General features: G+C 37.8%; 1 protein-coding gene across 5 annotated transcripts in view; it reads left to right on the top strand.

The window, feature by feature from the left end:
• Positions 1-8,149, top strand: part of slain1 (SLAIN motif family member 1) — a 38,562-nt gene extending 30,413 nt beyond the window's left edge. For 4 of the 5 annotated variants that reach the window (XM_012956338.2, XM_012956340.3, XM_012956339.3 and 1 more), the window contains 3 exons: positions 1,826-1,975; positions 3,389-3,674; positions 7,042-8,147. In XM_012956338.2, coding sequence (XP_012811792.1) covers positions 1,826-1,975; positions 3,389-3,674; positions 7,042-7,117 — 512 coding nt within the window. In that variant the 3' untranslated portion in view covers positions 7,118-8,147. Of the gene's footprint in view, positions 1-1,825; positions 1,976-3,388; positions 3,675-7,041 lie in introns of all 5 variants that reach the window. The other variant, NM_001112938.1, reaches the window with a different exon arrangement.
• The last annotated feature ends 9,394 nt before the right edge of the window (positions 8,150-17,543 follow it).

Below are 17,543 nucleotides of genomic sequence, written 5' to 3'. Positions count from 1 at the left end.
TCTTTTAGCTGGCAGACAAATGCGTGAAGTCAGCCTAAATTTTTGAGAGGAAGTTTTGCCTGTTTGCCCACTTGCTAAAATTTGCAGTTCAAATGGCTACATCAGCCCTATATAACACCTATATGATTGAGATTTATGGGGCACAACCCTGAAGCAAAATGGGACAAAGGAGGCAGACTTCCTGCATATGGCCTGGTCATGCTCACAAGTGGCCCAGTTTTAGATTGAGGTTATGGATATCCTAACAGATAAACTAGAATTTCCTAGATTGTTAACTCCTTAGGTGTGTGTGTATGTGTATAAAAATTGCCAGTCATGCCAGACACAGGTACAGAACACTCCTATTTTAGGCAAGAAAAATAATTGCAATGACGGGTATTGGGCCAAAGTCCCCCACAGTACAAAACCATATAATCTACATAAAATCTACAATTAGTATTGATGTTGGTATGTATGGTTTATGTATGTGAGTGTATAGATATGTCAGTATAGGTGTGCTGGGTTCACTTGGAAGGCTTGAACTTGATGGACTCTGGTCTTTTTTCAACCCTATGTAACTATATTACACTGGTGAATCAGACTACACCACTAAAGGTGGCCATACACTAGCAGATCCGCTCGCTTGGCGATGTCGCCAAGCGAGCGTATCTTCCCCCGATATCCCCACCTACGGGGCCAAACGATCGGATTATGTGGGCGGCAATGGGGCAGTCGGATCGGGGACCGCATCAACGAGCCGATGCGGTCCCCGATCCGACCGGATTTTCTAACCTGGCCGATCGAGATCTGGCCAATTTCAGGCCAAGGGACCGATATCGGCAGCTATAGTCGGCCCGTGTATGGGGACCTTTAGACTTACCCTATTAGCAAGAGGTTTCCTTAAAAGTTTTGATAAAATCTGTTCCTGGTGGGAGGCAGGAATGGGAGGGCAAGGCTTCTTAAGATAAACACAAAAGATACACAGTGGATAGCACAGCTTATCACCTATCCCATGGGTATGATGCCAGTTAGTAATAAGCAGACTTCTGCTACATGTAAATGAGGACTGATTTACCAAACACAGTAGTTTATTAAACAACCTGATTTTAGACAGTTCTTTATTTTTCTTTTCTCTTGTATTGTGTGTTCTATGTTAAAATAATAAAGCATTACCTATAAAAAAAATCCAGACAGTACCTGCAGTGCTATTAGCCCAGGTAGCTGAATCAATCAGCAGAGGTGTCAGGAAGCTGCTATCTTGCTACCTTCCCGCTGTTCAGCTGGTGGTGGAGGAAAGGGAGGAGGGTGGTATCACTCCAACTTGCAGTGCAGGAGTAAAGGGTGAATGAAGTTTGAAAGCAGAAGTCACATGACTGAGGGCACCTAGGGATCTAACATGGCTAGCCCCATGTCAAATTTCATAAATATAAACAAATTGTTCGCTCTTTTGAAAAATGGACTGCAAGTGTAGAATTCTGCTGGAGCAGCACTAATAACTGATATGTTTTAAAAACACATGTTTTCCTGTGACGTTATTCCAGTATTGACAGTAATTTACGGCATCCCTCTTATCATAAAATGCCTGTTTATCAAAATGTACAAATTAGGAATAAAGCATTTCTACATCTCAGTAAATACTAGGTTATTTCTTTTTAAGAAGCACTTAGAAGGGAAGGTAGAATAGATGTAAATGTGTAATCATGCCACGGTAGTGGAGATGGCTATCAAGTAATTATTGTTGATTGTACCAGCAGAGTAGTGGCTTAATAGGAGTATGTATTGCATTATTTTCCTATTTTAAATATGCAGTTGTTATAACCTTTTTTTTCTTCTTTTTTCTGCTTAGATAAACTCCGCAGAAGTATGCCTAATTTGGCTCGAATGCCAAGTACAAATAATAACCCTGTTGTGTCAATGACCACTGTGCGCAACAGCCAGAGCTTTGATTCCAATCTGCATGGTGCAGCAAATGGAGTTTCCAGAATGCAGTCCAGTAGTACGTATTTTGGTTCCCGCCAACTGTATTTATGCACTATAAAATATCAATTACTCACAAGGCTGACTATATATATTTACAATGTATCCATGTTATATAGGTACAGTTTTGTAAAAGCCAAATATATCCAAGTGAAGGGAGGCATAGTTAGCACATGGTGTTGTTTAATAAAAAAGTACTTTCCCCCCTCTCCATAGGTCCTGTCTTTTTCTGGCTACAGGCATCACGCTAGACTTGGGGCAGTGTAAATACCCAACATGGTGGAGATGCTGCTAATAGTACAGTGGTTATCCAGCCTATCAGGTTTTGGCATTGCCACCAGTCCTAGTGTGTTTGCTGTATGCTTAGTGGTTCAGCTGGAGAAGAAAGAGAGGGGATGGATATGTGGGGAGTGGGCAATAGACAACTCCATTGAGAATAATTTCAAAGTAACACTGAAACATCCCTGTATTTAACAAAAACAGGTGTGTCAGTAATACTTTAATCTGATGGGGACTATTATACGATGCAGATTAACTAAAACAGAGAGGGAGAGTCTGACTATATTTAGCATGGACTCTTGAGATGAACATGAGATGAAATTGGTTCCCCCCCACTGGCCCACTGTGCTATTGCGCTTTTCCCATTTATACTTTCTTTCTTCTCTTAGGTCTACCTTCTTTTTTTCTCCTTTCTTAACCTTTTCTATTCCCCTCACCTCCCCAACCATAACCCCTTTTGCACAGTTGATCAGCTCACTGATACCCAAGTTGTTTTATGAAGTTGTTATACAGGTTGTTGTTTTATTATGCTATTTATATACTGATGTAACAGACATACATACTGAGTGATATTTGGCGATCTTTGTAGTGTATGCTTTCTGTTTTGATACTGAGATTTTGCAATAAACCCTTAGAGAAAAGAAAAAAAAAAATATTGTGGGATATGAAAACAGGCACAATAAAGAGGCAGAGGCATCAACTTGGAAAGCAGCAACTTCCATCAGATTAACAAAATAGTGCAAAGTACTGTAAATTAGGAGATAAATATTCTACCTTTTTTGAAGTGATGGTAATTTCTCTGCTCAATTGGGAACTGTGTGGTGAAACTGTACAGCACAGCTAATACAGAGGTGTATGGTCACTAGAACTTACAAGTCCATGTGTTCACATCACTTTAGCAGCTGAAGCTAGGTATGGAGTAGTGTCTGGGCAGTATTATAAGCTCACACTAGAAAAGGGTGCCAAGTTGCTAATGTATTTATTGCAGAAAAAGGGGAAATCTCCCGGTAGCAATACTCACTTGTTTTGATTCTCTGAGTAGCCAACAATCTTTAACTGAGTGACAGAGTAATATAAGTAACAGTGATTGATGTTTAAGATTGACTTACTTATTATTTTATGAATCTTATTTGTTTTTGTTTAATTTCTCTAGTTCCTTCTCCAGGCCAGCTTCAGCAAAGAGTACACAGTGTAGGCCATTTTCCAGTGTCTGTAAGACCCCCTCTGAAAGCCACTGCCTACGTCAGCCCGACTGTGCAAGGTGGAAGTGGTATTCCTTCATCAACCAGTTTACAGTCATTATCTAGCTCTGGAATTCCTATGCCAAACAAGACCACAAGTGCAGCAACTATTGGACGCAGTGCTCTTCCAAGGCCAGCATTATCAACTGCAAATGGCAGCAGCATACCCCGCAGCAAAATAGCACAGCCACAGAGAAGGTAATAATTGGAACTTTCTAACATGCTCTACAATAATCCACATCCCATGCACTCTAGGGAACAGATATAGGAAGTACAAATTACTTCTTGAAAAAAACTTAACCAACTGATAATTTATGTCTTAATGAGTGACCTAGCAAAAAAATCAGTATTTCCATTATACATCATATACTGTAGCTTGAACCCCCATTTTGTGATGTTTTATGTGCAGTCTTTAAGATCATAATACAGAAAAGCATAATAAAAAGGGGGTTCTTTCTGTAACAGGAAGAAATGTGGGAATAAAAGTTCTTACAGCTCTTTCGGATTATAAAAAAATGCTTACTGTATATAATAATGTTTTAAATATGGCATATCATATATATATATATATATCTCAAATATCAAACAGGTTGGCACTCATGATAAAGCAGTTGTAGAAGCCTGGGTGCAGTCCTCAAAGGCGTAGATAATCCAACAAAGAAGGGGCCGCTTCACACAGGTCTTATCACGAAATTTAAGTAGTTTATTAAGTGAAAAAGAAGAACTGACGTTTAGGCTACTCCTGTAGCCTTTCTCTATATACAGAGACCTGCAATGTGAAGGGTTATAGTTTTCCATTAATGACAGCTATCCCTATAAATATAAATCCCTATAAGTATATAGGAATGGAATCAATGACTATGATGGTTTAGAGAGGTGATTTGTTTAGGGACTGACCTGTTACTTACAAAGGGTGATATAAAAGAAATGCCTGTCATAGTTAGAGGTGGGTCTAGGGATTCTAAGGGACAAAAACTGGAGTAAAAATTATGATGTTTTCCTTCTGCAATTTTTACCCCATTGCTCACTATAAAAAGCATCATATTTAAAAAGCAGAGCAGCAGGGGTGAAGCTGCAAGTAAACATTTGTTTATTAAGCTTTACAACTGAAGTAAATGGTACTTTAACTATACCTGTTTACTTGTTCCCATGAAAATTTTTCTTATAGGCACACTGTAGTTACATAGTTAAGTTGGGTTGAAGAAAAGACCAAGTTCAGCAAGTTTAACCCCTCCAACATGCAGAATTTCTGTGAAACGTATAACGGAACCATCCAAAGTAGAATCTATAGCAAAGGCATAAAAATACCATTGTGCTGAGAGTGTCAGTTGCATAGTTCTAGGTCCCCTATTGATGAATACCAGTGGCACCGCAAGTTTAAATGTGTCTGGTACATGATGGTTAAACAATGCAGCTTTATCATTATTCTTATAATATTATTCCTATTGGATCACAAGTTTTTTGGCAGGGCTCGCTTTATCTCTTGTATTGGTTGTTTTTGTATGTTTTCTTGTATGTTTAATGTATACAGTTACTGTTCAATGCTGTGGAATATGCTGTTAATAATAATAGTGTCCATCTGTACTTTTTATATAGTTGTCAGCTTGTATTTTATCATAAATGGAGCTGTGGTTGCACATTCTGCATTTTTAAGCTTATTAACATTTTTAGATGGTCTATAACGACAGATTATAGATGCTTGCAAACAATTATTTCCCACTTTAATTCAGTAAATAACAATACTTTGCCATCAAACTTATTAGGATAGATTTATTTTAATTAAGATATCAGTTTGGCTAAACTTGTACAGAAACTAAAGGGACGCTAACACAAACATTTGGGCATTATAACAAAAGGAATTCTGGGGAATGCACCTTGTCTTAAATTTAGAAGCATATTGGTTTGGGGGTTGTGGTCAGTGAGAGGTTGCTGTTATGTATAAGAATAAAACTGATATAATCCTATTTAGAAATGTCACATGTTCCTCTACCATGTCTAAGCAGATTAAAGGAGATTAAACTGAAACTCAGATTTGTTAGAAAACCTCTACTAATTAATTGCAGTGCAGCACTGACCAGTGTATTTTTTATTCAAAAGGAGGGTCACCTGGTGTTCTTTCCATCAGAGAGCTGTGCCGCCACTTTATTTTATTGTCTTAAAGATCCCTTGTGGCGTCTTGGGTAGGTACATGAGTAGGACAGTAATTTAGGGGTACTGTGTACTGTGCGTTTGCTCTGCAGCTAATTAGTAATGTATCTACACTATATTTGTGCCAAAAGCAGAGATTTTTGTGGAGCTATAAAGTCTGTATATGTGAAACCATTAGAAACTCACCCTTTTCCTATTTTATATACCTTCAAATTAATTGGGCTTCATAGAATTCCTTGTCCTTACAAACCCCAAGCCTCAGAAAGTAAAGGGAGGAGGTGGCGACCCATTGTGTTGCATAGATTTACTTTAACTCTATTAATTTATCTTCCTTTAAAGCAGTCTTTAGGGGAGTGAAAACAGGGGCAACCACCAGGGTCCCACGTGTCACTTACAAAGAGTGGTTATAATACAGGTATAGGATCCGTTATCCAGAATGCTCGGGGCCAAGGGTATTCCGGATAAGGGATCTTTCCGTATTTTGGATCTTCATACCTTAAGTCTACTAAAAAATCAGTAAAACATTCATAGCCATGTAGGATTGTTTTGCATCTGAAATGGATTCATTATATCTTAGTTGGGATCAAGTACAAGGTACTGTTTTATTATTACAGAGAAAAAAATTGATTTAAAAAATCTGAATTATTTGATTTAAATGGAGTGTATGGGAGACAGGCTTTTGGTAATTCGGAGATTTATGGATAATATGTTTCCAGATAACAGATCCAATACCTGTACAAACAATTTGGCAACAATAACACTTTATATTATAACTGCTCAACAAGTGACCTTTAAACTATTAAAGTACAACCCCCAAAATCCACAGTTGAGATACTGACCATTGCATCTTAAAAACAATGAAAGCATGTAATTAAATGCACTGTTTTCATACGTGCGGTAACCTATAGCAGCCAATAAGACATTTTCTGCACCCCTTTGGCAGTACTCTATTTAGGTCTGTTGCCACATACAGCCCCTGTGGGGAATAGCCCTTAGTGTTTATGGCAGCTCAGTAAACTTTAAGGATAACAAGAAATTTGTTCACTTCAATAGTGATCCCAAGTTGCTTTTCTATTGATGGTATTATTAGTAGTAATGTAAAAGAGCCTCTGCATGTGCAACTGCTGTAAATAACCTAGTTCCTGTCTTTTACGTCTAATAGCGAGAGCGGAAGTTGTTACTCTGTAGATGGAAGAGATTAGTTTTATTGATTCCTATGGGAATATAACAGATTCTTGCCACTCAGAGAACAATAAAGCCAATTTGTATACAGCTTCAAATATTATAAGTTAAGGTCTATATACCTGCCATTGTTAAACATGTTTAGATTGGTTTTTTTTAAACAATGTTTGTTAAGTTTTGAAAATTCATTTTAGCTATGTTCAAATTACATATTTTGTGTTATTATTTCTTTCAGTTTTCTTCAACCACCGAAAACCTTGGCTTCACTGAGCACGCTGCGAGATGGAAATTGGAGGGATGGATGCTACTGACATCTTTTAAAGGAGAGCACCTGTGTATAAAGAAAGCAATGAAGAGTTCTACATGTCCCAGCTGGCTGGGAGAAACATGTATATAACTCTTTGAGATTTTATTATTTGTAATATATGTTTTATGTCAACAAATGATCATACTGTAGCTCTTACATGTTTGACGTGAGATCATTTCAGATCAGCTAACTGAAGTTCAGTCCCTCACATGTGCAAGATTCTTGAGGAGAAACTGTTGAGGCTCCCTCTGCACGTATGGGTTCATACATCATGGTAGAACATACAACATATGCAAAGAATTATCACTTTGTTCTGATTTACACATAGTAAATCACATTTTCAACTAACTGAACTTTTTTTAATGATAACCAACACATTCATGCTAAAAGCGGGGGTTTTTTACACTGAAGTTCTTGGAGCACTGCAAACTATAATATGCCACACTTTTTTCATTTTTGCTTTTGTTTTATTAAAGGCAAGTACATACAGACGCAAAATTTGTGACACTGAACAAAGCTCAAAATGCTGCTTAATGATTTGTGCCATAGATGCCAATTTATTTTTGGCATTATTATCATTTGGTGTGTCTTGGGAACCAACTGGTAAAATATCCATGGGATATGTGTGTTTTTTCCTTTTCTCTCTCTTTCCTTTTTGTTTGCAAAAGCACAAGGGTATAAAGTCACTACAGTTTGCTATGGAGCCATCTTAAAACCGTCCTCGTTTTTGTGCATTTACATGTTTATTTATTTAACTATTTAATGATTTGCAATCATTGAATATTGATTGACTTTTTGCAGCTGTACTGTATTATCTTCTAACAACAAGGGGATTTGCTTTTTTATTATTAAAACTGGTTTACTTGCTGTCAAATTCTGGAACATAAGCTCTTAAATGGACAGAAAACATTTTGATAGGCATTTTACAAAATTTTTATTGCACTAATGATTTAATATGACTGTATGATTTCATAATTATGAAAACTGCATACTACTGTTTTGGAATGTTTCAGTAATAAAGAATATTTTCATCATTTCCTGTTGTATTTGTTTTAATGGTTTCCGATGTTTTTCTTACTTTTGTAAAATGATGTATAATAAGTGTCATATACTTGATTTTTCTTGACTTTAAATTAAAGTGTTCAGGCAGCAATGTTCCTGAGGCTGGTGATGCCTGAGACTGCAGCCCCAATACTGCCCCCCCTTATACGTGCTTACCTCTTTGGCTTAGCAGCAGGTCATGAGGCACATCACTAGTGCAAAGAGTGCAAGAGCGCAAACCGACATATGGCTCTTCCTGTATGGTTACAGGCTTTTTACCACCCCTGGTAATTGGTCACTCACTGCCACCTGAGGCAACATTCTTACCTTGGCTCGTGACAGGAGCAGGAGTCTTCAGAGCTTCTCTGTACTGTTCCAAGCCACAGATGGTTAGATGGATACCAGATGAGGTATGGGTAGGGGAAAGCTGGAGATGACATATCTTAACAAACACTTGCATATACTTTGGGGACCAGAGCCCACTGATACTTGGCAGTGAAGATTTTGGGTGCATAAATTGTTACATTAGTAGCCAAATTGGGCTTACAGTGAGTGACTTGGTCACAAGCTGCATCTGACTACAAACAATTTTAGCAACTGTTGAAAAGTGTGCATAATATATTAGTAAGTAATATCTTTACCTCTATGTTTCCTGTTCTTGTTATATTTGACAATGTTCATTGAATAATATTGGTGAAAAAGACATTGATAGGTATCCAATCAATCTTTGGAAATCAGCGACCAACTGTCACAAACAATAAACAAAGAGATGTTTGGGAAGACAGTGTCACTAAACAAACAAAGAAGAGAGTCACCTTCCCCAACTGAATCCATGTAAACAATATTGACCATCTCCCAGAAAACTGGTTTATCAAGAATATGGTAAGCTTGGAAATCCCATGGGACAGTGACAGCTATGTGTGACATTCAGTATAACAGGTCATTGGAAATGAATGGAGACCTATGGCAAGGGAAATATCCCTTGGTCTACAGCGACTACTACAGGGCAGTGTTTCATTCTAGTTACGGGATGTTTACAAAACAAACTTAGAGTGGCTTGGGTCTGGTCGTTATGGAGGGCAAATGGATAAAAACTGGAAGCCCTTCCACTTACAGGAGCAGAAGAAGAAAGAAAGGAACAAGGAACAGGTGATGTATCTGGAAGAAACACCTTTAAGAATAGCTGCACAGACATCATACCTTATACATGCACACACAGACAGTAGCGCAGTATAGTTAGAATATATTTATTAGAAGCCTTGTATGCTGGATGCTTCTCTTCCTATAGGATTCAATGTAACTGTGATAATATTGTTTGATTGTACTGACTGTAGTAATTAAAGTTCTATGTTTATAAGATATCAGAGTCATGGATATGTTATCACAGGTTGATAGAATATATGTGTTATTAAACAAAGCCTGACAGGTTAAAGTCGCTAACCCGGTACTTAGGGGGGCTTATATACATATATACAGTGTTCAGAGTCAAGGAAAGCCTGACAAGTTATAGTCAATAACCCGGTATTTAGGGGGGCTTTTTACAGTTCTATTAATGGTTTCCTTATTTTGGGTAGTAACTCTGATTAGAGCATAGATTACACCTGGCTGCTTTAGAGTCATGCTTCTGAGAATTTTAAGGAAGTTTATAGCAAGAGGTGTTTAATCTATAAAATATATGTATAGGTGCCCAGTAATAAAATTTGGCGAATTTCCGCATTTCACCATTGGCGAATTTTTTTCGCGAAACTGGCAACAAAATTTGCAGCGGCAAAAGAATTGTCTTGGGCCAAAAAGTAAACGTTCAATATAAAATAATTATTACCGTGCTACCACTGTCTCTAGTTGGCTAATTACAGTCTCCTTAAAGCTGTTAGATATATATAATGCCTTTATTTATGGTTGGTGCAATAAACAGAAGCTGCATTTCATGTTCATGTTGTTAAATAGTACAGATTTGCAAACTGCAGTGCATGGCAACACTGACACTTGCACCATCAAAATAGGCTTCCATAATTATTTGATGAAGCGGAATGGGACAGATTGGCTCATCACTAGGTGTGAACAATACAAAGGCTTACATTCTGAAGCAGTAACAGCAGCCAGACAGGTGGGGGGCCACGGTCTGCCAGTTGAATAGCACTGGTCTAGGGCATAACATGGTGGGCAGGCAGGGGTTCTAGGCACATGCCTCTTCTCTCTGAACAGATGTCTCCTATCTTCCCCCGTTCTCTGCATAATGGGTCCACCTAGCATGTGCAGCTGTCAGCAGAGTTTACATACCAGGGCTTATTTACAAACTAAGCTGCCTAATTTCACAAGTGCATAGCAGCCAATGAGCTGCTAGTTTTGATCACTCTTTTACCAGATAGAAAATGATTGGCTGGTATAGGTAACTGTATTTTTATGGTTTAGCAACTATCTAAGTAAATATCAACCTCACTATTAGAGCGAGAGCTTATTTGTTTTGTGATCCAGGGACCCTATGACTGTAAATAAACAGAATAGATGCTCTGTGCAACATGCCCCCATAAAATTTAAAACCTATTTAATATAGAACTAAACTTCAACTTAATAAAAAACTAAACTAAACCTAAAAATTAATATTGCTTGAAATGTGATATTTCATATACTGAACTTATAGCACCAACCAAAAGGTTCAGCATCTCTGCAGCAGCAATGATCCTTCAAACTTGTCATTGGGGGTCACCATCTTGGATTCCTTTACAAGGATCAATGACACTTACATGCTCAGTGAGCTCTGAGCAGCTGTTAAAAACCTAAGCTTAGGGGGTTGTCGCAAATTATCAAGCAGAAAATGAGGTTTGCCTGTCATATAAGCTGTGATGGGTACCTGTAGATTGCCCTGTGCGACAAAATTTGGTCCCCATACATCACTTATTAAGAAAACAATTGACAAACACTGGCCGTTATTACAAAATGATAAGGTTTATGGTAAATTGTTTGTCAATAAACCCCTTTTTTCTTACATAAGAGGTAAATCTATAGGGGATAAGGTTGTTAGGGCTGACATTACCCAAATTAAAAAAGAAAAAAATATCTTTAGGAAAGGAACATTTCCATGTATGGAATGTGGCAATTGTACAGGCATAATTAAAGGTGACACCTGTACACACACCTCTCAAGGATATCCAATGAAATGAAAGCATTTCACCACTTGCAAAACAGAAGGGGCTGTTTACCTGCTAAAATGCCCATGTGGCCTGGGCTATGTGGGTCAAACCGCTAGAATGGTACATGTGTGCCTTAATGAACACAAAAGTGTTATTAAAAATTACAAGCCTGATGATGAAAAACAAGCTAAGGAGAAGATTAAAAGCAAATTTAAAGGTGGCCACACACGTGGCATTTTTCGATCTTGTGTGCGACCATCAGTCGCACGAAAGATCATTCCAATCGGCCACTACTGTTCAGGGCTGAATATCGGTCGCCTCGCCGACTTGCCATACACGCACCGAATATCGTATGACACGAGGTTTCGTACGATATTATCGGTGCGTGTATGGCCAGCTTAAGAAAGAAACACTCCTAGCAAAACATTTTCTTGTATTTTGTAAATAGTATTTGATATAGATAATCCAGCACTGGTGGGTGATAACAGAAATAAAGTTAAAGTAAACTGTCCCACTGGTGAAAAAAAAGTTTTTGTTTAATAATTGCTTTGTGAAATAGTACATGAATAATATAGTGTTTTTCTTTAATTATATTTGAGTATCACATATGTTGTTTGCAATATTTTATGCTATAAGGTCAACTGACATTTATAGTCTGGATTTTGCAATAATGGACTTCTGCGGATCTTTGTAATGGACTTTTGGTATGGACTTTTTAAAAAAATGTTTTTGTGCTGGACTTTTTCACAAACAAAGTGTTTCTAAATAGGATTGGTATTAATTATCCTGTCAATCACTCACCTCCCCATTGGGGGGGGGGAGTTTTACCACTGTTTTTAGTATTGTTTCTTCACTGTGTGGTTATCCTGATGAAGGGAGGGATCCCCCCCCCGAAATGTTGATTCTTTGTGGTACACTGGCAGAATAAATGGGATAAGCTCCCCAGCCAAAATTGTTTGAGTGTAGTCTCTATTTCTGCTTTCTTCTGTACATTGTTGGGGCATTGCCATATGTCTAGGAGAATTTGCACCACAGAAAATTGCCTAAGGTGAGTGCAGCTGTGAACTTTTTTGTTTGCTGTCATATAAGCTGTTTATTCAATTCTGATGCTTGCTGCACTGAGTTGCAGAGCTTTTAACCCCTCTTATCTCATTGGGAGTCCCCCCTTTTTGTAATGCTCTTCCCTGTTCTCCTGTTCCCAAACAACATTCTTCCCATTTTTCTGAAGTTTCATGAAGTCCTGCTGAAAGCGTGCATGACGGCTGAGACATCATTTCCAGGTATCGGGGGAGGGAAAATTTAAGTTTTATATTGTGACAACTGTATTCTATATATGCAGTATATTGTGAGTCGGCCCCTAAGCTCAGTAACTGACAGCAGCACAGAGAGTGAATCAGCAGAAAAGAGGATGGGGAACTACTATTCAAGGAATAGTATAGTAAACTCTGTTATCTCAACAAACCTCCAGATAATACTTAAAAGAGAGGAACTTTGGCAGAGACAAATTTATATTGTTAAAAACATTCCCACAAACCATATGTATTTAGATCTTGAGATAGGAACGAGATATAATGGATGAGGAGAGGAGGTGATAAAATCCTTTTCAACATATCTAACTAAGCTTTGCTGGACATCTAATAGCATGTTTTTTTGTTTATTACTTAAACACACAAATACTGATTGCCTTAAACTTTCTATAAAAACTCTATGTAAAACTTCATAGCTAAACATGTTAAATTCTTTTGTAAAAATGGGCTTTTTGTGATGCATAGCAAAAAAAGTTATTCTCCAATGTCTCCAAATTTGCTTCATATTTTCCTCTTAAAGATCATGGGGAAAAATATCACACATAGGGGGAGATTTACTAATCCACGAATCCGAATCCCGAAAGGGAAAAATTCGGATTGGAAACAAAAATGTCCCCGTCTTTTCGGCGCCGTCGCGACTTCTTCGTATTTGTCGTGACTTTTTCGTTGCCGCCGCGACTTTATCGTATCTTGTGTGACTATTTCGTCGCCGTCAAAATTTTTCCATATTGAGCTATTGTAAATGGCGGAAAAACCAATCCGATTTTTTCGCGATGGCGACGGAAAAGTCGCGGAAAATATACGAAAAAGTTGCAACGGTGACGAAAAAGTCGCGGAACATACCGAAAAGTCGCGGCGGCGGCGACGAAAAAGTTGCAAAAATACCAATCATTACGAAAAAAACGCCTTCGGACCGTTCATGGATTAGTAAATCTGCCCCATAGTCATCTATGTGATTTAAATTGTGTAAATTTGTGATAAAAAATTACTACATATTGTACAGGTAAAGAATTTATTACACTGAATGCTTGAGAAGGAAATGTAAAATCATTGGCAAACGTTAGGCACCCCACAGTGATCATAATAGCATTCCCCATCCCCCATCCAGTGCTCCTTTTACCGGAAAACTGCACCAGTCCAGGAAACTTCTGTTGGAAGCATCCATTGATTTTAATTTTATTTTCTTTTAAACTTAAAAAAAAACAAATAGGATTGTTTTGCCATCAATATAGATTCATGCAGCTTAGTTACTATCAAGTACAAGGTACTGTTGTTATTACAGGAAAAAAAAAGAATCATTAATAAAAAATAGAATTATTTGCTTAAAATTCACTCTATGGGAAATGGTTTTCTTGTAATTTAGAGCTCTTTGGACAATGGGTTTCCTGCTGAGGGGTCCTATAACAACTGTCAGGAGCTGTTAGGGTTCAGACCTATTGAACCCGACTTTGGTTTTAAAGGAATAGTAACACTAAAAAATGAAAGAGCTTTAAAGTAATAAAAATATAATGCACTGTTGCCCTGCACTGGTAAAACTGGTGTGTTTGCTACAGTAACACTACTATAATTTATATAATAAGCTGCTGTGTAGCCCTGGGGGCAGCCATTCAAGCTGGAAAAAAGGAGAAAAGGCACAGGTTACATAGCAGATAACAGATAAGCTCTGTAGAATACAATAGTGTTGTATCTGTTATCTGCTATGTGCCTGTGCCTTTTTTCCTTTGAATGGCTGCCTCCATGGCTACATAGCAGCTTATTTATATAAATTATAGTAGACTTTCTGAAGTAAACACACAACTTTTACCAGTGCAGGGCAGCAGCACATTATATTTTAGTTACTTTTATACACTTTCATTTTTTGCTGTTACTGTTCCTTTAAGAGTCATAACAATCCCCACTTTGTTTTTTCCATCAGCATAAGTTCATGGCTTCATATAAAACAATAACCTGCAGCCATTGAAGAAGGCACAAAACTGTTTTGATGAAAAAAACAATGGGTACTATTATCTCTCTTCTAACAAGGATTCAAAGTCTGACAACTGCTGCCACCTGTATTTTTATGCAAGTTAACAAATCATGCATCAAATCAAAATCACTGAAAAAGTTTTTATTTAGCTTATGATCTCACAGTCTGATCTTCTGTTCATTACACAAATGAAATGATGAGGTTTCTCAGAACAACACCGACGTATTAAAAAGCTACTCTAAAACTAGTCTATTAGTGGCAGAAAATTTATATTAACAATGACTTTGCCATTTCTTCTGGAGGATTGGTACAATACCAGGATTAGGGTAATTTAGAAACAAAAAACATTGTTAGATACAATTTAATGGCAACACCTGCAGGCCTTAGCTGGTGGTCTAGTGTAACTACTAATACAGTCTTATTATGGCAACATCATAGAATATAATGGATGAAAAGAATGAACTAGTCCCATAATTCTGGTTTTAAGTCAAAATTACTTTTAATCACTTTTTAGCCCACCCCCTAGATAAGGAGCAGAGCAGACCTTTGAGTGAAAAAAGTATTGCAGTCCTTCGGGACAGAGGACTTCAGCTTACAAATTGGCCAGTGAGGGAGGCACTTCAGGTTTACAGCGAATGGTGGAATGTGGTGCTGCTTGTGGCTCCCTGATTGGCCAATTTGCGCAGTGACATCTTCTGTGCCGAAGGACCTGCTAAGCTGGCTGCTTGAATGCCTGCTAAACCAGAGAATTCACAGGGTTTTCTTTGCCCCATGGGGGCGGCAAACAGGGACAATTGCCATGGGAACAGCAGCTCTGAAACGGGGTAGATCCCCGTCGTTCGGGGACGAATGGTAACCATATAGCTGATGGACTTCCATTCTTGTTTTGCAACAGGTGTCTCCACCTTCCCAAGTTTCAAAGTTGTTTTAATAATTAAAATTTGGCTTCTTGCATGTTCCCTGGGGTAGCTGAAATCTGTCCAGCATAATTACACTCACACAGACACATACTTAAATAAACAGCAAAAATGCTAGTTCAAGTCAAACAGTGTCTTACTGGAATCATCAGTATGTTTCCACATAACAGAAATAACTAAGCCTGACAGGTAGTAGACCTTTAGAAATTCAATTGTGGTTCCCATAGGCAAGCAATAGCCTGCTTTCTAGTATCAAAATTCAAACAGGCTTGACTGGAATATTCTCTGAATTTTAACTCTATCTATATACATAAAGTGTAGCCAAACCCCACAGTGATAGTGATATTGCAACACTTGCAATCACTGGGATGTTTTTATTACTAATGGTTTTCTCAATTTAAATATTATTTGTGGTACATTTTGGTGCAAACGCATTTCCCACAAGTGCCAGTCATTTTCCGTCATTGATTTTTCTGTATGAAGTCACCAATTGGCTTTTTAAGTCATTTATTTAAAATATTTACCAAAACTGGAAGAGACAAAATGATTCGAATGTTGCTGTATCAGGGCTATTAGAAGCAGAAAAATACAGCAGGTGAAAAATGTATTGTTAAATATACAGAGGAAAAATTAACTAATAGTGCAAAAAGAAAAACAGGTCTTTAGTTCAAGTCTGAAACTAAAGATGAGAGGTACTGCAGAAAAGTTCTGATCAATTGGGTAGAAGACTAAATCAGATTTGGTGTGGTTCCAGCCATCACTACTGTCAGCCATTGTACAGAGGCAAAGTACCCTTAGAAATGGTCCCAGTAGGGGAATGAAATGTTGAGGATACTTAAAGGTGGCCGATTCTAGCTGCAGATATCGGCCCCTTAGACTCATTTGGCAGCTAATTGGCCCATGTAGGAGCACCAATGATGGGCCTGCCCGACCGATATCTGGCCTGAAATCGGGCAGATATCGATCAGGCAGGTTAAAAAATTTAGTCGGATCGGGGACCGCATCGGCTCATCGTTCTAATTCCGAATTAGCCTGGATTCGCCCAATAGCGCCCACCCGATGTCGCCAAGCGAGCGGATCCTGTGAGTACGGTTCCTTTGCATTCTGTATATGGTTTGTTTACCAGCACTCGTTATTGTTGCTGTTTGTGGATGTGCAAAACTTTTGCAGTCTCTCTCTATATAAATGTATTGATTCAAATATATTTATTATATTATATATATATATAGTATTTTACTACACAGTTAACTCAGTCACATTGCATTTCCACTCAAGATGCCTTCAGTGTGGCATCTTGACATGTTCTCCTTATCATATTAGAATTTGTATTGTTGCTTGAATGTATTAATAGGTTTATCTACTTATATTGTTTGGATGACTGCTGTGTTATCTGATAGAGAAGTAAGTAAGAACCACAATAGGAATTGTTTGTCCTCTGTCATATCAATCCCCAGTTTAGGGGCCTTGCCTTCACTTAGTCTAACTGGTTTTAGTGGTTTTTTACTAGGATACATCAAAGAAGCAAGTTTTACATAGAGTATTAGTTACTACAGTATATATTTGCTCTGGTGTCCTGTTACACAAAGGAAATATATATATATATATATAGCTACACAAATATATTTTCATTTTTTAACAAATAAATACATGCAAGATCTTTCAATACTGTTGTATCATATTTAATAATACCTGGATTTTAAGAAAATCAGGATTTTTTTTTAACAAATTTGTTATCCTGGGTGTTTTTTGTATGTATTTTTTATAATTACTTCAGGTTCAGTGAGCCTTTGGCTTAGCCTTAAGGTTTCTCTTCCAGCAGCGCTCATTAGACTGAGAAAGCCAAAGGCTATGTCTTAGACTCCAAATTCAAAGCATTGTTTTCACAGAGAATTTTCTAGAGAGAGCATTGGCTCATTGAAATTCGCAAGCAAAGGTATCGTACTGGACAATGTGCAGCAAAGAAACAATAGACAGGCAGCTTTGCAATGAGAAGTTGGTTTATGTGGTTCCCCAGACAGTATTCCAAACAGTTATTATAGGTTTATAATCTTTCTTATTGTTTTGAAGC

This window comes from Xenopus tropicalis, chromosome 2, assembly GCF_000004195.4.
Source record: "Xenopus tropicalis strain Nigerian chromosome 2, UCB_Xtro_10.0, whole genome shotgun sequence".
NCBI classification, from domain to species: Eukaryota; Metazoa; Chordata; class Amphibia; order Anura; family Pipidae; genus Xenopus; species Xenopus tropicalis.
This window is presented reverse-complemented; position numbering and strand designations above follow the sequence as displayed.